Source organism: Danio aesculapii, chromosome 3 (assembly GCF_903798145.1).
Source record: "Danio aesculapii chromosome 3, fDanAes4.1, whole genome shotgun sequence".
NCBI classification, from domain to species: Eukaryota; Metazoa; Chordata; class Actinopteri; order Cypriniformes; family Danionidae; genus Danio; species Danio aesculapii.
Genome location: NC_079437.1, coordinates 49,237,084 through 49,257,661, shown reverse-complemented (window position 1 = coordinate 49,257,661; position 20,578 = coordinate 49,237,084). Strand labels below are relative to the sequence as shown.

General features: G+C 39.7%; 2 protein-coding genes across 4 annotated transcripts in view; both read left to right on the top strand.

Annotated features, from left to right (window-relative positions):
• epn3a (epsin 3a) overlaps positions 1-20,578 on the top strand; it is a 103,433-nt gene that overhangs the window by 42,034 nt on the left and 40,821 nt on the right. The window lies entirely within an intron of this gene.
• LOC130220582 (paraneoplastic antigen Ma1 homolog) lies at positions 13,190-14,023 on the top strand. Its single transcript, XM_056452813.1, has one exon. The coding sequence runs from the start codon at positions 13,190-13,192 to the stop codon at positions 14,021-14,023; it is 834 nt and encodes a 277-aa protein (XP_056308788.1).

Sequence of the window (20,578 nt, the reverse complement as noted above, 5' to 3'; positions counted from 1 at the left end):
ATACTCTACCATTATTACCAAAATGTGTATATTCCATACAACGTGGGAAGCAGATTAGTTAGTTCTAGTTACATGAATTGCGATGCGCTTGTGGCATTCTGAAAAGTTTAGATATGTTTTTTAGCTAAGTATTCCTGGAAAATGCTAACATGTGTGCATCGCTCCCTTTTTGTGTGCGCAAGTCGTTTGCCTCGATTTGGAAATAACAGACTTCCACCCTAAGCTTATTGGCATTCCGTCCAAAGCACACTCTGCAGCCACATGTTAACAAAACTATAACGCTTCATATCAAACTTTTTTGTTTTTTATCATTATTGATAATGGTGTACAATTAGTAAATACCAATACCGTTTTATCGCCCAGCCCTAGGTCAGATGACACTATTCTGTTCTGATTAGTTAGGTGGCTCCAATTATGCTGCGATTAGTCAGATGGCACTACTATGCTTTGATTGATCAGATGACACTACTTTGATTTGTCTGATGGCTCCACTTTGTTGTAATTGGTCAGATGGCTCCTCTCAGTTTTTATTGTTCAGATGGCTCCGCTTCTTCACTGATTGGTCAGATGACTCCACTTTTTAGGTGCGTTTGACTTCATGCAGCGATGCGCAGATCGATCGAAGTCTGTCTTAAAGTGGTGCATGCTGGTTAGAAATTTTGTCCGGATTGATGCTGCGCCTACACCACGTGACTGTCACATGTGGCTTCAAAGTACCGCAACATCGCTCCGAGATCAGACGACTAAATCAGACAGTGCAGCATCTGAAGAGCGACTGCACAAGCTCTGATGACGACACCGATATTACACGATTGGCCGAGTTCACCGCATGACAACAAGCACGTGTGTTTCGGGTTTATTATTGAACAACTTCCGATTCAAAAGTTTTAAAACAAACAATTAACTTTTTATATCCTCTCTATCTTGTACACATTATGCTTATTAAACGACTACAAATATTTTACTGCAGTAGTTGTGTTTTGTTAAATAATCTGGTTATAAATGCTAGATTGTTTGCACAGATTTATTTTCAACATTTTTTATACAGACTATTTACTGCATTCAGCTCTATGAACTAATTAAATGACATATTTTAGTGAATAACATAAATATTAACTCAAATAAGTCTTACAGATTTGAAATAAAATAATTATGGGAATCATTGATCCTGCCACCCTACCTAAAGGTTTCTTAACAAATTAAGTTAGAGAACTATTTTATTAAATGATTATAAAATGATTTTTAGTATTCTAAAAAATAAGTAAATAAATAAATAAAAATCCTAGAGTGATGTTTAAACTTCTAGAATTTGTGCTTTTGGCATTGTATTTAATAGGCCTGTTCTTTTATATGTTTATATTACCCTCTCGTTTCCCCTTATTTCTCTCATGAGTTTGTTATATATATTTAATTCATAATTCCCTTATTGTTTAAAATGAACTACAGTTTGTAGAGACTGTATTCTGTTTTATTTGTAAATCTTTTGTTGTTATAGATAAAATAAAAAAAAAAAAAAATGATGATGATGCCATGTGATTGGTCATCATGACTGCAGCAACTTTGACCCCCGAAGTTTCCAGCTGTCTGGCTTGACAGGTACGTTTTCAACTACGCCCCGACTGCGCTCGGCTAATCTCATTGATCACCGGCTGCAGCTGTGCTTCATATCGAACGTACCTATTTTCTGATTGACTCCACTTTTGCTTTGATTGATCAGATGGCAGTACCTCTGCTCTTAATAGTCAGTTGGCTACTCTTTAGCTCTAACTGGAAAGATGACTTTCAGAAACATCCATTACCACATTTGAATTTCATCTGCAGACCTAATACATTAATAAACAGTTACAGTATGACCTTTTGAATACTAAAAACTCCCCTTCCTGTCTTCTTCTGGACAAACAAGTAGCCAAACTAACACTAGCTGAGCTCTGAAATGAATAGATAGCAATACAGAAACTATGCATTTTTAACTATTTAGAAATTCTCTTGTGATTTTTATTTTTTTTTCTTTCTTTCTCTCTTTTGCTTGAACTCATTTCTTTGAAGACATGTTGGTTGCAGGTGGTTTGTTTTACATTGCAGAGAAGAGTTGAGTTGACTTTTGATTTCAGATTAAAAGAACTTGTGCACAAATTTATCTTCGTAATGTGAGAAAAACATGACATTCAGTTCACACTTAAGTATATTGTTTATTGTTGATAAACTTTAAAGTACACATGAACAGAAGATCCAACAGTTTTTTTTTCATATTGTGTGCAGTTCCTAGAGAATCAGAATATTAAATGACAAAACATTTTCAAAACAAATTACTACTGCAATCTGAATGGATGTAGTAAAGTAGGCATTTCAATCAGAAAAATCGGGAAATGGGTTTTAGAAGAGTTATTACAACCTAATAGACACCACATTTCTGTTTGTTGGCAAAACAGAGTCGGAGGGGCATGTTTAGGTATGTTAACCACACACAATTCCTAAAACATACGTAATTGACAATTAAACTGAAAAAACAAAAAACAAGTGCATTTTCAAAGGGCAAACATTTTTTATTAATGGCATGCACAGATTAATTGTTCACCACAAAACTAGCAACGTGAGCTAACAAAATCATATGGTTAGTTTTGATTTAATTTGTACTTTTTTGTACAATTTGTTAGCACTGTCGCCTCACAGCAAGAAGGTTGTTGGTTCGACTCCCGGCTGGGCCAGTTGGCATTTCTGTGTGGAGTTTGCATGTTCTCCTCGTGTTGGCGTGGGTTTCCTCTGGGTGGTCCGGTTTTCCCCTAAGTCCAAAGACATGCACTATAGGTGAATTGGATGAACTAAATTGGCCATAGTGTATGACTGTGTGTGGGAATTTGAGAGTGTTTGGGTGTTTCCCAGTACTGGGTTTTGGCTGGAAGGCTTCATTCCCTTGTGGTGACTCCTAATAATAAGGGACTAAGCTGAAGGAAAATTAATGAATAAATGTAGTGAAGATGTCATATGATGAAGATATGCACACGATACCTTAGTCACATTTGTTTTATATAAATACCATGGAACGTTACGGTTAAAGTAACCCTTCGTTCCCCGAGGGGGGGAACGGAAATGCTATGTGAAAACTTCCACTATGGGGATTTCGTCAGAAACCAATCATCTAAAAGAGTATAAAAACGGGCCAATGAAATGCCAATAAGTTGGCGGCGTCAGCGTGCACAGCTGGCATCAATGACAATCAGTCATGCTATAAAGACGCAGCCAGTGCCATGCTCGACATCCTTTTCTAGCTGAAGAGACTTTCACGCTCAACAGCTAAGGGACAATCGTTGTGGCGAAGGAACATAGTATTTCCTTTCCCCCCCTCAGGGACGAAGGGTTACTTTAGTAACCGTAACGTTCCCCTTCGGATGGGGAACTCCAATGCTATGTGGAAACTTCCACTATGGGGAAATCTATGGAAAACGCCACAACGAAAGAACCTTACCGCGTCCCTGGCGAAGGGTGTGCCACGCAGTAGAGCGAGCGCACCTACAACGCCCCTTCCAACGTGTCCCCTGGCCCTTACTTACCTTACTTATTTTTTGGGGAGTCGCAATAACCCAGTAAAATAAGTTTTAATACGACAGTACGTTGGGAAATCGTTTAGTCCCGATAGGGAGGACGCTGCGGAGCTCACCTGTTACCCAGAGGGTGCCCTGTCCCTGAGAGAGTAGGTCCTCTCTCAAAGGGACTCGCCAGGGGGGGCATGGCGAGGAGGGAGAGTTCTGATATCCAGGTCCGTTTGGGCCAGTGGGCGCAACTAGCAAGACCTGCTCCTTGTCCTCCCTGACCTTGCACAGAAACTGCGCGAGTAGGCTCATTGGGGAAACGCATACTTACGCATGCCCCGAGACTCGGGGTGGAGTCGCCATTCTCCCGTGGAAGGAGCTGCTGTGAGAGCCCATTGGCCGCACGGTTGAGCCCATCCAGGGTGTGAATAGCAAGAAGCGACTTCAGCCGCGTATGACTCCAGAGGAGCAGACGGCAAGCAAACTGAGACATGCGGCGGGAGCGTATACCCCCCATACGGATGGCATACGCTACCACAGCCTTGCTGTCCGTCCTGACCAGGATGCCTGCGTGATGCTCGCGCAGCCGCGTGGCCGGAGGCGCAGACGGGTGCAGCGGAGCAAAGCTGCAGGCGGGTGTCCTCGGCGAAAAAGCAGTGGATGTGGATGGCTCGGCGGGGGGGGGGGGGGGGGGGGGGGGGGGGTTGGGGGGGTGGGGGGGTGGGGGGGGGGGTGGTGACATCGCCCATCACCTCCGACTGCTCTATCACCGGCGTGAATTCCTGGGCAAATTCACCGACGGTGTCGCCGAACAGGCCAGCCTGGGATATGGGTGAGTTAAGAAAGCGAACTTTGTCGACGCCACGCACATCACCAGATTTAGCCTGAGGTGGCGTTCCTGGATCACGGATGTGATCATCGTCCTCTCCAGGGCACAAACAGCCGACTTTTTTTTTTTTTTTTTTTTTTTGAAGAAGAGCATAGTCGGTTGCGGTGCGGAGCTCATGCTCAGTCTTGGGTCGGAACCATCCTCGCGCAGCCAGGCCAGCGCCTGCGCTTGGTAGTGCTGGTAGGTGGCCATAGCATGCATAGTGAGGGCGAAGGCGCACGCAGCACACTGCGTGAGCCTACTGTGCCCATCCAGGAAAAAGGGGATGGGGAGGCTTAGAAGGTCTTGCCTTCATCCTCCACATCACACCCCTCTAATCAGTCCGACCGCGGGGCTGGGGGATAAACCATAGCCACGGCCGAAGCAGCCTGGGGAAGCACCGCATTAACATGCTGGACCCCCAGACATGAAACACTGTACTCGTGCCCATCATCCGGGGATAGGAAACCACGGCATCCAGAACAGTCGGAGTGACGCCTTGAAAAAGACGCTCTGCACGACCGTGTTGCTCTTTTAGGAAAGCTTTTTCCTATATACAAACCGCTCTTGGAGGACCGGACCCAAAGGACGCCAGGCAAGGGAGAAAAGCCCAGCTCGACCATCTGCCACTGTGTATACACGCTCTGGACCGGGAGAAGCTGCTTCTCGATCTCTCTCTGTAGGCACAGGTTGGAGATACCCTCAAAGACTCTCTCAGAAGCTTCGTGAAAGGCTCTGAAAGCGAAAGGATGTCGAGCATGGCACTGGCTGCGTCTTTATAGCATGACTGATTGTCATTGATAGCAGCTGTGCACTTTGACACCGCCAACTCATTGGCATTTCATTGGCCCGTTTTTATACTCTTTCAGATGATTGGTTTCTGACGAAATCCCCATAGTGGAAGTTTCCACATAGCATTGGAGTTCCCCATCCGAAGGGGAACAATATATTCCATTCCATGGAAATACTTTTTCCACAGCTGCTGAGCTAGAGAGCCATGCTCATAATTTGAAATATCTGTAGAAAATACTGGTCCCGAATCAGCAGTTTTGAGCAGCCTTTCTCCCGATAAGCAACTAGAAGCAGCAGCAGGCAGTGGTTTGCTATAGTTTCCAAACCATTGTCTGGCTTACACATTCTCTGCTTTTGAGGACTCCAAAATCTCTTAGATCAAAGCAAAAACTATCATTAAAATGGCTGTTGCTGAAAATCTGCCTTGGAAAGAAAACATTTTATAAACATTTGACCACAATGAGCAGTTAATAAGTTATCTTAATCAGGGTGGTATTACTTACTTTATATATATATATATATATATATATATATATATATATATATATATATATATATATATATATATATATATATTTATATATATATTTCAGAAGAAATTTTTATCAGTTTGTTATGATTTTGTGGCTAAGATTTTCTGTATTTCAAAATATATTTAGCAAATGTTTGAAATCTGCAACTAGTCTGTTTTGAAATTGATGTTAACAATTTTGAAACAAGTTTGTTAGCATGTGGGCTTTGGGGATTTTGAACAATGTGTTTAATGCATGCATTTTGTGCAAAAGCAATGGTTCAGTTTGCTCCACAGACTCCTGTATGTCTGATTGTGTGAAAAGTTTTGAATGTTTAGCTTCAGTACTGCACAATGCTTGTTGTTGGAAAAAACTAATGATTTTATATTAAAATCGCTTTTTAAATTGCAATTATTCAATTAGCCTACATTTTAAATTATATTCTATATTTTAAGTTTTATTTTCATTTTAAATTATATATTATACTTGTGTGAATAGTTAATAAGCATGCTGACATAAAAACAAGCCCAACCCTTATTCTCAACATAAGACTTGACTCTCTACTAAGTTTACTTTAGCAGGTTAGTGGATTGATTTTAAGTGAAAACTTTTAGCTAAACACTTAATGATATATTTAGGAGAACTCTAAATGGTGATATAAAATGTTTTGTGAATACAGAACAGAGAGAGCTTAGTTTGCTGCAATTTAGGAAAACACATCCAATTACCAAAAAAAATTTTTAAAAATGCCAGCAAATTAAGAAAAGTTCCTCATTGGAATCTCACAACACAAACACTGAAATTATAATTTTTTTTTGCATTTTCTTAAATTTGCAGCACATTAAGCTCTCTCAGCCATCGTACAAAACAGATACAGTGGGTAAAATAAGTGTTGAGTCTAAAGGTGCTGTTGACTTGAACTTTTTTTCCATATGCAGGGTTCAAGGATTAATTCAAGAAATTCAAGGATTCAAGGACTTATTTGACACTGGCTATGACTGTAAAACACATGGTGGCACGGTGACTCAGTGGTTAGCACTGTCACCTCACAGCAAAAAGGTCACTGGTTCAAGCCCCAGCTGGGTCAGTTGGCATTTCTGTGTGGAGTTTGCATGTGCTTGCGTTTCCCCCACAGTGCAACGAATTGCAGTAATGTGTGAATTGAATAAGCTAAATTGGCCGTAGTGTATGTGTGTCAATACGAGAGTGTATGGGTGTTTCCCAGTGCTGGGTTGTGACTGTAAGAGCATCCTCTGTGTAAAACATATGCTGGATAAGTTGGCGGTTCATTCCACTGTGGCTACCCCTAATAAATATAGGTACTATATTTATAGGGACTATATGAAGCCGAAATGAAAATGAATGAATGAATAAAACACATGCTAACTATATGGTTAAATAAATATGTTACTGCTCATTAATCATGCTTACATATTCTTTGTCATTTAACATTGTTCACACACAGATCAAAAATGTCATTAATACTCATGCAGCATGTTTACATGCATATTTTGTGTCAGATGTATATATTTGAAATATATGCCAGACAAAAAGTGCTTACTGCTAGACTAGGATGGACAATAACTTTTAAAGAAACACAATTATGCATTATAAAAGGTCATATTTTGATTTTGGGGGTCTCCAACAACAGGCTCATGCATGCAAGGTCCAAAACACTTTCATTGTCATAATATGCATTTATTGTTATCTAATTATCCCAACAACTCCCATATGATTTATTCAGCGCTTCATTTGTTCCCAAACCCCTCCTTTGTGTGACTCTAGTCTGTAGTGAATGGTCAACTCAGTGCAAGACAGAAAGAAATGCCCACCACGGTTATGAAGTAGCACAGAGTATATGTGCCTAGTTCATGAATGCATTAAAGCAATGCAGCTAAACACCAGCATATACAGCATATATATTCTTAACCATAATCTCAATTAATATCAATGACACACATTCAGTATTAATTGACGCAATGGCGAAAGTAGAAATTATTTTGAAAATTTATCGCATCATGCGTGTTGTAACAGCTGATGGTGGCGACAAATGGCAGGAGATCATTGCAAGCTCAGAGACATATTTAAATTGGTAAATGAAACTGCAGGTGTCATGTTTTTCACGTGGTTTCACATGGTTTTAAATATGATTTGTGAACAGCACTATCAGGGCCGGCTCTAACGAATTTGGCGCCCTAGGCAAGATTTCAGGTGGCGCCCTGTCGCATCACAGTAAATTCCACTGCTAGTGTACATATAAAAAATGTATTAGCTTTGTCTTGGACATTTTTTTTTATTAAACAAAGCAATTGTACATTCAAAATACTTTTTTTTAAAGTTTTTGCAACTCTGGGACTGAGAAACCTCAGCAGCACATCTGAAGACAGAAGAGTTGTTAACATGCACGTCGAAAAAATAAGCAGCGCTCATGCATTGTGAAATTTGATCTTATTTTAACTAAACATGCTATGAAGCAAAGAAGGGATGAAAAGTCAGGGTGGTAGGATTAGGCCGTAAAAAATGTATGAGTCGGGTCTAAAAGACAACAGATAATTCTCATTCATTCACTCATTTTTTTTTAGGCTTAGTCTCTTTATTTAATCAGGGGTTGCCACAGCAGAATGAACCGTCAACTATTCCAGCATTTGTTTTACACAGTGGATGCCCTTCCAGCTGCAACCCAGTACTCGGAATCCATACATACTTATTCACATTCATAAACAACAGGTAATTTAGTTTATTCAATTGCTCTACAGTGCATGTCTTTGGACTTGTGGGGGAAACCCATGCCAACACGGAGAGAACATGCAAACTTCACACAGAAATGCCAACTGAATTAAATTAATAGGCTATTCCTGCAAAGGACTTCTTAAATGATCTTAGCATATCACTCCAGTTGTGTCTTTATGTTACAGTTACATTTAGGACAAATTGCTGTTATTTATTTAGAATATTAATTGTATAATAATAATAATAATAATAATAATAATAATAATACCAACAATAATAATAATACTTTTTGTTTAAAATAAATTTAAATATTTTTATATATTTATTTATAACAAATATTATAAATACATGGGGGATGGGGGGGCTTTTGAGAAGAGGCCATGGTCCTGGTCCAATTATGAGATGAATAATTATGTTATACACATATTCTTGCACTGTCATTGACTACATATAAATAGACTATTTTTAAATAAAAAATTTGTCATTATCAGATTCTCTCTTGCATATTCAACATGTAGGGGAGATATACGGCCACTCACAATCAGTAAATGTTTATTCTCACACAAGACTCACACTGTGGACACAGGCATAGTCAATCTCTCCAATGTCTCTCATCAAAATATTACCTGAACATGAATTTTTACACAACCTCATTCTATCTTCAAAAAGATTATAATATTGCTTGAATTTATTCCCTACAGCTGTATGTCTGGCCATCTCTCAGTGATTGTAATCTTAGCATTATGATCCATCCCATGATTCCCAATGGTATCAATAGTTTTAAACATGGTGCACCTTTAGATTTAATCCTCACACTGGTTGTGTGGGAATTGAACAAAAAACTATATGAAACTATATATATAAAACTATATATATATATTCATTCATTCATTCATTCATTCATTTTCTTTTCAGCTTAGTCTCTTTATTAAATCTGTGCTCGCCACAGCGGAATAAACACAGCTGAATAAACCGCTAACTTCTGATTCAGATTCTGATTCTTATCCAGCATATGTTTTATGTAGCAGATGCCCTTCCAGCTGCAACATATCACTGGGAAACACCTATACACTCTCACTCACACACATACACAACGGACAAGTAAGCTCACCCAATTCACCTATACCACATGTTTTTGGACTGTGGGGGAAAATAAATCAGTTATTAGAAATGAGCTATTAAAATTATTATGTTTAGAAATGTGTTGAAAAACATCTTCTCTCCGTTAAACAGAAATTGGGGAAAAATAATTCAGGGGGGCTAATAATTCTGACTTCAACTGTATTGAACAAAATATGGGAAAGGTTAAATTCGATCGGACCATCGATTGCAAGGTTAGGTTGTGATGTTATAGCGCCACCATGTGGCTAATGTCTGTGTTGTCACCTCACAATGATGTGATAAATAGTTGACCCAAATTTAAAAAAGATATCTTAATCCATTCATTAGTTATTGTCATTGTCATGAACATGGATCAAATGTCCACAAACATTTTGGTATCCCTTAATAACCGTGAGAAAAAATCTCAACTTTTTCCGAACAGGTATTGAAATTCAGTTTCCAGAGAATATTTCTGCACTTGCTTTGTTGCAATCGAGTAAAACACCTAGGACTAGTTTACAAACTAGCATATTCACATTAATGAGCTCTACAGTGCTAAAGTGTATTGGCTAATTTGGACGAGTCTTTGAATTTGACTAGCAGTGAGGATTACTGATCCTCGGACCATATTTCAAGTCTTTAGGTTTTACGGTTTGGGCTGGGCAATAGCAAATAGGACAGAAAAAACTTTACTTTTTTAAAATTAACTTTTTTGTAATAAATTAAATTGATACAGAGAAAAAGTATTGACCACATGAAGAAATGGAGGTGTAAAAAGGCATGGAAAGCCTATATGTGACAGTTAATGTTCTGTCTATGAAGCTTACAAAGTCTGAATAAAAACGGTTTCCATGGTCAAAAAAGGAAGGCTTTCATTTTTCTATTTCTGAATGAAGAGGGAATCTGTATCTCAGCCTAATTATTATTTCTAATCTTTACACACAGCGAAATAGGCTAATCCAATCCAATCTTTTATTTAAAGAAAGAAAACAAACTAAATGAAGTTTTGTGAATTGTTTTAATTCCGAGCTAATAACATGTTAGAAAATACTGCAAATCAAGCTGTCGGCTTCTCCTCGCAGTTGAAATTGTTCGTTATTCTAAAAAAAAGAACGAATATCAGCGCGCAGTCTAGTTGCTTTTTCTATTTATTTTAGGCCTGTATTCAGCTGACAGTGCACGCATAGCCGCGATACCGAGAGAAAACATAGGCTAAATAATATATTCTAAACAACTCAGAAAAACTCATGCTATACAGTGTACTCGGTGAGGACGAAATGACATCTAAACTGGCTGCAAAATATATAAACCATTAGAAGTTAATCAACGCATTTGCCTTATTTAAAAAATCTACTTGTTTTAATCTTGCAATTATGATAACTTTTAGAGATAATGTCTGTTTTTATCAACTTTTCTGTCATTTATTTCTCATTTGCTACTTATTTTATTAATTTGTTGATGTTAATACATTACATAGGCTATTTTATATACATATCTAAAAACCTTGGGCATTCAAATTTGCTTTGAACTTGGAAAAAGAGAAAGAAGTTGATTTGACCTGTCAGTGTGAGCACATTGCTCCTGAATAGCATTTCTTTTTCATTTTAGTCTTTACTTTAACCTATTAAAAACGAAAGTGTCATAATAAATACAATTATTATTATTAAAAATGGAATTTTGTTTTGTTTATCGCTATTTATGTGATGTTGGTAAATGGTGTGTTTCAGTCCGGCTACCACCACAAGTGCGGGAAGCACTGTAATTGATCGTTTTTTCCAATAGGGTGGTGAAATAAATACACTTAAATGAAGTGTTGTTCACATTAAATAATAATAATACAAAAACATTGATTTAAAAAGTATTTTGTGACACCCACATCCGTCATTACAACGCAGGTTTATGTTTTAAAAAATAACTCAGAATCGATGCATTAATTTTAGGCTCATAAAAACTATTTAACGTCTATGCAATTAATGCAATACTATATGTAAAAACTAAACTTTTATATACTAACTTTTGGGAAACGGCAAATCAACAAACTATGTTTGTAACGACGGAACTTGCGACCTTAGTTGGCTAACGATCGTCTTGGGAAACGCATCCCAGGTTGTGATATATATATTTTTCCACACTATATGTAGCACGTTGTTTCCTTTAGCGGAAAAATAAATAAATAGATAAATAATTTAGTTTTACTGGTAGTTTACATGTTTATTTATTGAGAAAAAATAAGTTCGTATGTTGTTTAAAAACGTATAGCTTTGTCATAGTGTGTTGTATTAAACCAGTAGAACGATAGTTGGAGACAACCCTCCTACTTTCAAAGTAAGGTGTAAGTTATTGGTTCGTCTGAGTTTGGGGGAGGGGCTAAGGGACTGCACGCGAGAGAGAGAGAAGAAGGGTGAAGGGTGAAACTGAAAGGAGACTGCGCCTGGTGAAGCAGAGAAAACTTAACAATTTAAGCCGGACAGGGTTGAATTTAAGGATTTCTTTTGTTCAGCGCATGAGTAACAGTGAATAGTTTATTCAGTAGATCACTGGGTAATGTTGTTGTTTTTTTTTGAAGAGTTAGCACTGAGAAAAAGAGTGAAACTATCCTCCAGCATTAGTTACCGTGCGCGAGACACGTGCAGGAGTGACTAATTAGCGAATCTGCAGACAGTAGATGTTGTGGACGAACATTTTATCGATGTGAATAGCGGCGATATGGAGGATTTCCCGCTTGGACGCCTATGTACTGATCTGAACTGCCAAGGGGTTCGGGGTTCCCTGGAATACAGAGGATTTGTTGCTGTGTGCCTGCCGTGTGTATCAGAGGCCATCTACACACCCAAAATCGAGTGCCCTAAATCAGGAGAGCTCATTGGATTAAAGGTACCACTGTTTAGTTTGTTTTATTTGGCTCTTCGGAGTGAAGCGGCCAATTATTGTTTGCTTTTGAGGCCACAACGATCGCCAGCAACGGTACAGGCCTGCACGGGGATTGGGAAACTGTATGTATGTGTGTGTGCGCGTGCGTGCATGAGTGGGCCCACGTGAATCAGAGCATTTATTGGTCATATTGAAAGTTTAATAAGGAGGTTTGTGTTACCGTTTATTACATTTTGGGAGGTAATAATAATATCTATACTGAAAAATACACCTTTTAAAGACAGTTATAGTATATTGGTCGGTTAATTTGTATAGAGGGAATATATAATTGGATTGGAGGTATTTCTGTAAGGGAGTAACCCCTTAAGTGCTGCATTATTTTATATTACTGTATTTCTTTTTGTTTGATAAATCTCTGTAAACCTCTTAATAGCTAACGCTGTCCTATGTGATTTTATATTTTCTTATTTATTTTTATTTGTTAAATAAATAGTACAAGTGAGTTAATTTTGAACAATCTCTTCCTGATTATTAAAACATAGTTATACAGTCTGTTGCTATCTCAAGCTTTCTATGTCATTTGAAATTCTACGGATTCTAACAAAGGGTTCCAGAAGTTATTTTGTCGAGAGACAACCCAATTAGGACCTGGGAGTGCCCTAAGTGCAGTAACTAATTCTGTGAGGTAAGAGGGCGCTACATAAAGTGGGGGCTCGTCCGGGATTTATAGTATTTTTGTTTGGTTACCATTTCGTTTAATTATCCGTATTTCGAATAGTACTATCAATATGGATTTGAGTGTAACTCCTGAGTTACAAGCGGAGCTCAGTTCATGGTGCAAAGAAGAGTTGATAGATGAAAAGCATGCCATTTTGCTCGTAGGGGTTCTGGTTGAGGTTGATGTGGCCCAAATCGAAAATGTAGCACAAAAGGTGAAAGTTTGGGGAAGAGTACGGGTAAGAGCTACTAAAGAGGGAGTTAGCCCTGAGATGTTAAACGTGCTATGTGAGTGTAGAGAAACTATTAAACCTGAGTCTGTCCCGCCTGTATTATTACCTGAGGAGGGTGGGGAGCCATGGAAGGTTTTAATAGTGGCAGAGGGTGACACTTCATCTGATGAGTTTGCCGAGAAATTAGCTGTATTTCTTGCAAATGAAGGAAAGTCTATGCTAGAGTTACAAGCTCTGTTTGCTCCTCCTGGTCCTGATGCTGGTTCACCAGAGTCAATAATTAGAGCTGTGGGAGACCTGTTAGACAAAACTGGCAGACAAACCACTGATAGTAGTGCATATAGAAGATTACGTACCTTTTCTGGTTCTCTTCCTACACCTTCAGGAGAAGAGACGATGGAAAACTGGATGGACCAAGCACGTATGATGATCACAGAGTGTGAGTGCTCTGAGAAAGAAAAGAGAAGGAGAATTGTGGAGAGTTTAAAAGGACCTGCTCTTGATATTGTGAAAGCAGTAAGACTTTCTTGTCCAGATGCTAATGCGCAACAGTACATCGAGGCATTAGAGAGTACATTCGGAACTTCTGAATCAGGTGAAGATTTGTACTTTGCGTTTCGTCTTCTTCGCCAGCATTCAGGTGAAGCCCTCTCAGATTTCCTTCGTAGATAGGAGAAATCATTAAGTAAAGTAGTACAAAAAGGTGGATTGTCTTTACCGATGGTGGATAGAGTGAGGGTAGAGCAGTTGATTCGTGGAGCAGTGGAAAGTGACATGATGCTTCTCCAACTCCGATTGAGAGAGAGGAAAATACAGCCTCCTAAATTTTTAGCTTTGCTAAATGAGATTCGAGAAGCAGAAGAATGTGAAGCTGCCAGACAGAAAATCAAAACTACTATGAAATCACAAAAATGTCAAGAACAAAAGTTAAGTTTTGCAGTAGTGAGTGAGTTGAGAGCAGAAATCCAGGAATTAAAAGCAAAACTAAATGACAACTCTGTTAAGAATTATGCTCCTTTACAGTCGTTAGAATCAAAATCAAAGTTTTCTAAGCAAACCATCGAGCCACAGAGAGATCCTGAAGTACACGCTCTGAAACAACAAATACTTCAGTTGCAGCAGCAAATAGGAGTAATGAGTGTAAACTATAGCGCACCAGTAGAACAACCACAACAGCAATCCAAACAGTTGCAGCAGCAAATAGGAGTAATGAGAGTAAACCATAGCGCACCAGTAGAACAACCACAACAGCAATCCAAACTTGTTTCTGCTCAATCAAAACTACGATACACACCTGATCGTGATAATTACTTCTGTTATCGCTGTGGAGAAGAGAGACATATAGCCACAAAATGTACAGCTAAGGAAAATCTTCCTTTGGTTATTCAAAAGCTGATTCGATCATTGAGGAAGAGTAAGACTGGAGAGAGAGATGCGTCCAGAGAGCTGCGTCCAGATGCGTCCAGAGAGTCTCAAAGCTGGAACTCATGATATTCATTCAGTGAGAAGTCAAGTTGATGTCACAGGAAATAACTGCCTTCCAAAGGGGCTGGTGGGTCCTTCCTCTACTGTTTCGGTTAGGATAAATGGACATCCGTGTGAAGCGCTGCTAGACAGTGGCTTCCAAGTTACAATTGTCTTTGACTCATGGTATTCCAAATACCTGTCTGACGTGCCTTTGCAGTCACTTGAAGGGCTTTCAATTTGGGGTCTGAGCTCCTCAAGCTACCCTTATAAGGGGTATATTGTGATCGATGCCTACTTTCCTGCCACTCTCACTGGGGTGGAGGAGTCAATCTCCATTTTAGCATTGGTTTGCCCAGAGCCTCAAGGGTTTAAGCAAGTCCCAGTAATAATTGGCACAAATGCAAGTTTCTTTGGCCGATTAGCTGCATTGAGTGGAGATTCCAACACTCCCAACATGTTGAGTTCTTTGAGGATTCAGTGCAGTTACTCTGATGCATGCTTACCTATAAAGTCTGAGAAACCAACCAGAGTGAAATGGAGTGGATCACATGCTCTTGTTGTTCCTCCAAGAGGGGAGCTGTATGTGGATTGTACAATGGAGTCTGAAGGACCTTTGAAGAAGGATATCTTTGTAGTAGAGACTTCAGCAGATGATCAGTTACCAGTGGGTTTATTCCTACCACCTGTGGTATTGCCTTCCTCCGCGATAAACATGGACACCTTTCAATTGCCTGTGCATAATGAAACTGACAAAGCAGTTGCAGTGCCTCCTGGTACGTATCTTGCACACCTTTTTCCAACTGATATCATCACTGAACCTCGTAGAGAGGAAGCCAAAGCAAAGAGGATAAATCCAAATTTGTTCAACTTTGGTGCATCAGCTATTCCTCCTGAATGGAAAACAAGATTACGACAAAAGCTGTCTGAAAGGATTAAGGTGTTCTCTATTGAGGAGTGGGATGTTGGATTGGCAAAGGGAGTGGAACATCATATTCAATTAAATGATCCTAGACCATTCAGAGAAAGGTCTCGTCGCATAGATCTGGCTGACGTTAATGATGTGCGTCGACATATAAAAGACTTACTGGCAGCTGGCATAATAAAAGAATCTAGGAGTCCATATGCATCCCCAATTGTGATTGCTAGAAAGAAAAATGGGAGTATGCGAATGTGCATTGACTATCGAACCCTCAATAGTCGAACTGTACCAGATCAATACACAACACCAAGAATAGATGATGCATTGGATTGCTTGTCGGGGAGCAGATGGTTTTCCGTGTTAGACTTGCGAAGTGGTTACTATCAGGTTGAAATGGCAGCCGAGAGCAAGGAAAAAAACATCTGTCCACTTGGATTTTACCAATTTGAGCGTATGCCACAAGGAGTCACTGGAGCTCCAGCAACGTTCCAGCGGCTTATGGAAAAGGCCGTGGGAGATATGAATTTGCTGCACGTCATTGTTTATCTGGACGATTTGATTGTGTTTGGCCGTACTTTGGAGGAGCATGAGGAGAGACTTTTGAAAGTGCTGGACAGGCTGGAGGAATTTGGATTAAAAGTATCCATAGATAAGTGTCAGTTCTGCCAGGAGAAAGTCAAATATGTGGGACATATTGTCTCTGCCACTGGGGTAGCTCCAGATCCAGAGAAGGTGGAAGCTGTAACACGCTGGAAGAGGCCGACTGATCTAAAGTCCTTACGGTCATTCTTAGGCTTTTGTGGATTTTATAGACGTTTTATCAAAAACTACTCTGCAATTGTGAAGCCACTGACAGATCTTACAAAGGGTTATCCTCCAGGAAAAGGGAGAAAGGATTCATTTTCTACAGGGAAATGCTTTAAGGAATCTGAACCGTTTGGAGAACGCTGGAGTGCAGCATGTTCAGAGGCTTTCCAGAGCATTATTCACTGCCTCACTAATGCTACCGTATTAGCATTCGCTGATCCAACGAAACCATATGTGCTACATGTTGATGCCAGTTTAAATGGTTTAGGTGCAGTTTTGAATCAGGAATACCCAGAGGGGCTACGTCCTGTGGCGTATGCAAGCCGAAAGCTAAGTGCTACGGAACAGCGCTATTCAACCCATCAGCTGGAGTTCTTGGCTCTCAAGTGGGCCATATCTGATAAGTTCCATGACTACCTGTATGGTGTTAAGTTTGTTGTGAGAACTGATAATAACCCACTAACGTATGTCTTAACCAGTGCCAAACTGAATGCTACTGGACATCGATGGCTAGCCACCTTAGCCACTTACGACTTCAGTATTCAATATAAGCCAGGAAAACAAAATGTGGATGCGGATGTTTTGTCACGATATCCTGTGGGTTTTAAAGAGGAATGGACAGAAATATCAGATTCCGCAGTGAAAGCTGTTTGTCATCTAACAAGCTCAACTCAGGATGGTGAATCTTCTTCGAGGTTGATAGACCAACTCTGCATCTCTCCACAAAGTGTTCCCACACTGTACACATGTCCCACTCAACTGGACACAGGGCAAATGGAGTGGAGGACAAAAGCCGAACTAAGGTTGGCACAGGACCAAGATCCAGTCATTGCTCCTGTAAAGAAGGAAGTAGCTTTGAACAAAGTGAGTTTGATGCCCAAGAGTTCAAATGCAAATGTGGCCCTTTTACAACGACAAGGTCAAAAATTAGTAATCCGAGACAATCTTCTTTATAGGGTAACTACACATCAAGATGGAAAAAAAAAGGAGTCAGTTGGTTTTACCTGAAACGTACCATCTTGAGGTATTAAAATCCTTGCATAATGATGCCGGCCACTTGGGAGTTGAACGGACAGTTGAACTAATTAGAGACAGATTTTACTGGCCCAAAATGGCTCAAACAGTAGAACAGTATGTAAAGACTTGCGGAAGGTGTATTGCCAGAAAAACATTGCCACAGAGGTCTGCCCCATTAAATAACATCACAAGCAGTGGGCCGTTAGACCTTGTGTGTATTGATTTCCTTTCTATAGAACCTGATTCCAAAGGGATTGCGAATGTACTGGTCATAACAGATCATTTTTCGAGGTACGCACAAGCTTTTCCTACCAAGGACCAAAAAGCGTTGACAGTTGCCAAGGTTTTATATGAAAAATTCTTTGTTCACTATGGGCTTCCTGCACGGATACATTCTGATCAAGGGAGAGATTTTGAGAGCCGTCTCATCAAAGAGCTCCTTGGGATTTTGGGGATTCGAAAATCTCGCACGTCACCATACCATCCACAGGGTGACCCACAACCCGAGCGGTTCAATCGCACTCTTCTTTCAATGTTAGGGACCCTTGACCCAGCAAAGAGGGCTAAATTGAGTCAATATATTAGTCAATTGGTCCATGCATACAATTGTTCAAAAAATGAGGCAACTGGTTATTCTCCTGTATATAATCTCCTGTTTGGAAGGGAAGCTCGCCTACCTGTAGATCTTTGCTTTGGCACTTCACCTGATGGGAAACCAGAAGTAACATACTTACAGTATGTGGACAAAATGAAAAGGGAACTTCAAGAAGCTTACCGACTGGCAGAAGAAGCTTCTTCGAAGAATCACCTAAGAAATAAACAACGCTAAGACAAGAGAGTAAAAGCACAGATGCTTGAGAAAGGAGATCGGGTTTTCATAAAAAATCTGGCACAAACAGGAAAACATAAACTGGAGGACAGGTGGAATACCGTGCCGTACATTGTGACAGAGAAGCTAAAGAACTTACCTGTCTATAAGTTACAACCTGAAACAGGAACTGGATGGATGAGGACACTGCATAGAGATCACCTATTGTCAATTGGAGACAATCTTATGCTAGGGAAGAAAAAATGAGACCTCCAATAACAAGGGCTCAATCGGCACTAAAAAGACAGTCAGAGAGAGTAGAAAGAATCCAAACTACCTCGGATAGCGATGATGAACTGGAATATTACTTACCTGAACGAAATCATAGACAAACCCAACCTCTGGATACATGGTCTCCTAACCCGGTGGGGGAAAAATGGAAACGCAGTGATGATAGACGTGAAACTATACAAGAGAGTGTAACCGAGGAAATCCGGACACACCAAATATCAGATGAGACAGTAAACCAAGTCAGTAATGCTCAAACAATGGAGAGAACATCTACTGAAAGCCGTCCAAAGAGAACAGTGAAGCCAGTCATTAAACTTAGTTATGATGATCTCGGCAGACCATCAGACAAACCTTTGACCATTGTATACAAAGGTCTGGTCATACGAATTGGCAACTTCTCAAAGATAAATAGATGTTGTGGTACACTTTGGTGTCATCCTCTAGCCGCGTGTGCTAAATGTGCCCAGACAAACTTTAAGGTAGCTACTTTAGCCACTATGCAAATCTGATGTTACATTTCATGATAGTCTCATGGGGACATGAGAATTTTAGAGAGGGGAGAGTGTAGCACGTTGTTTCCTTTAGCGGAAAAATAAATAAATAGATAAATAATTTAGTTTTACTGGTAGTTTACATGTTTATTTATTGAGAAAAAATAAGTTCGTATGTTGTTTAAAAATGTATAGCTGTGTCATAGTGTGTTGTATTAAACCAGTAGAACGATAGTTGGAGAAAACCCTCCTACTTTCAAAGTAAGGTGTAAGTTATTGGTTCGTCTGAGTTTGGGGGAGGGGCTAAGGGACTGCACGCGAGAGAGAGAGAAGGAGGGTGAAGGGTGAAACTGAAAGGAGACTGCGCCTGGTGAAGCAGAGAAAACTTAACAATTTAAGCCGGACAGGGTTGAATTTAAGGATTTCTTTTGTTCAGCGCATGAGTAACAGTGAATAGTTTATTCAGTAGATCACTGGGTAATGTTTTTTTTTTTTGAAGAGTTAGCACTGTGAAAAAGAGTGAAACTATCCTCCAGCATTAGTTACCGTGCGCGAGACACGTGCAGGAGTGACTAATTAGCGAATCTGCAGACAGTAGATGTTGTGGACGAACATTTTATCGACGTGAATAGCGGCGATACTGAGGATTTCCCGCTTGGACGCCTATGTACTGATCTGAACTGCCGAGGGGTTCGGGGTTCCCTGGAATACAGAGGATTTGTTGCTGTGTGCCTGCCGTGTGTATCAGAGGCCATCTACACACCCAAAATCGAGTGCCCTAAATCAGGAGAGCTCATTGGATTAAAGGTACCACTGTTTAGTTTGTTTTATTTGGCTCTTCGGAGTGAAGCGGCCAATTATTGTTTGCTTTTGAGGCCACAACGATCGCCAGCAACGGTACAGGCCTGCAACGGGGATTGGGAAACTGTATGTATGTGTGTGTGCGCGTGCGTGCATGAGTGGGCCCACGTGAATCAGAGCATTTATTGGTCATATTGAAAGTTTAATAAGGAGGTTTGTGTTACCGTTTATTACATTTTGGGAGGTAATAATAATATCTATACTGAAAAATACACCTTTTAAAGACAGTTATAGTATATTGGTCGGTTAATTTGTATAGAGGGAATATATAATTGGATTGGAGGTATTTCTGTAAGGGAGTAACCCCTTAAGTGCTGCATTATTTTATATTACTGTATTTCTTTTTGTTTGATAAATCTCTGTAAACCTCTTAATAGCTAACGCTGTCCTATGTGATTTTATATTTTCTTATTTATTTTTATTTGTTAAATAAATAGTACATAAAACATACATAGTATGTTAAATAGTACATAAAACATAGTTATACAGTCTGTTGCTATCTCAAGCTTTCTATGTCATTTGAAATTCTACGGATTCTAACAAAGGGTTCCAGAAGTTATTTTGTC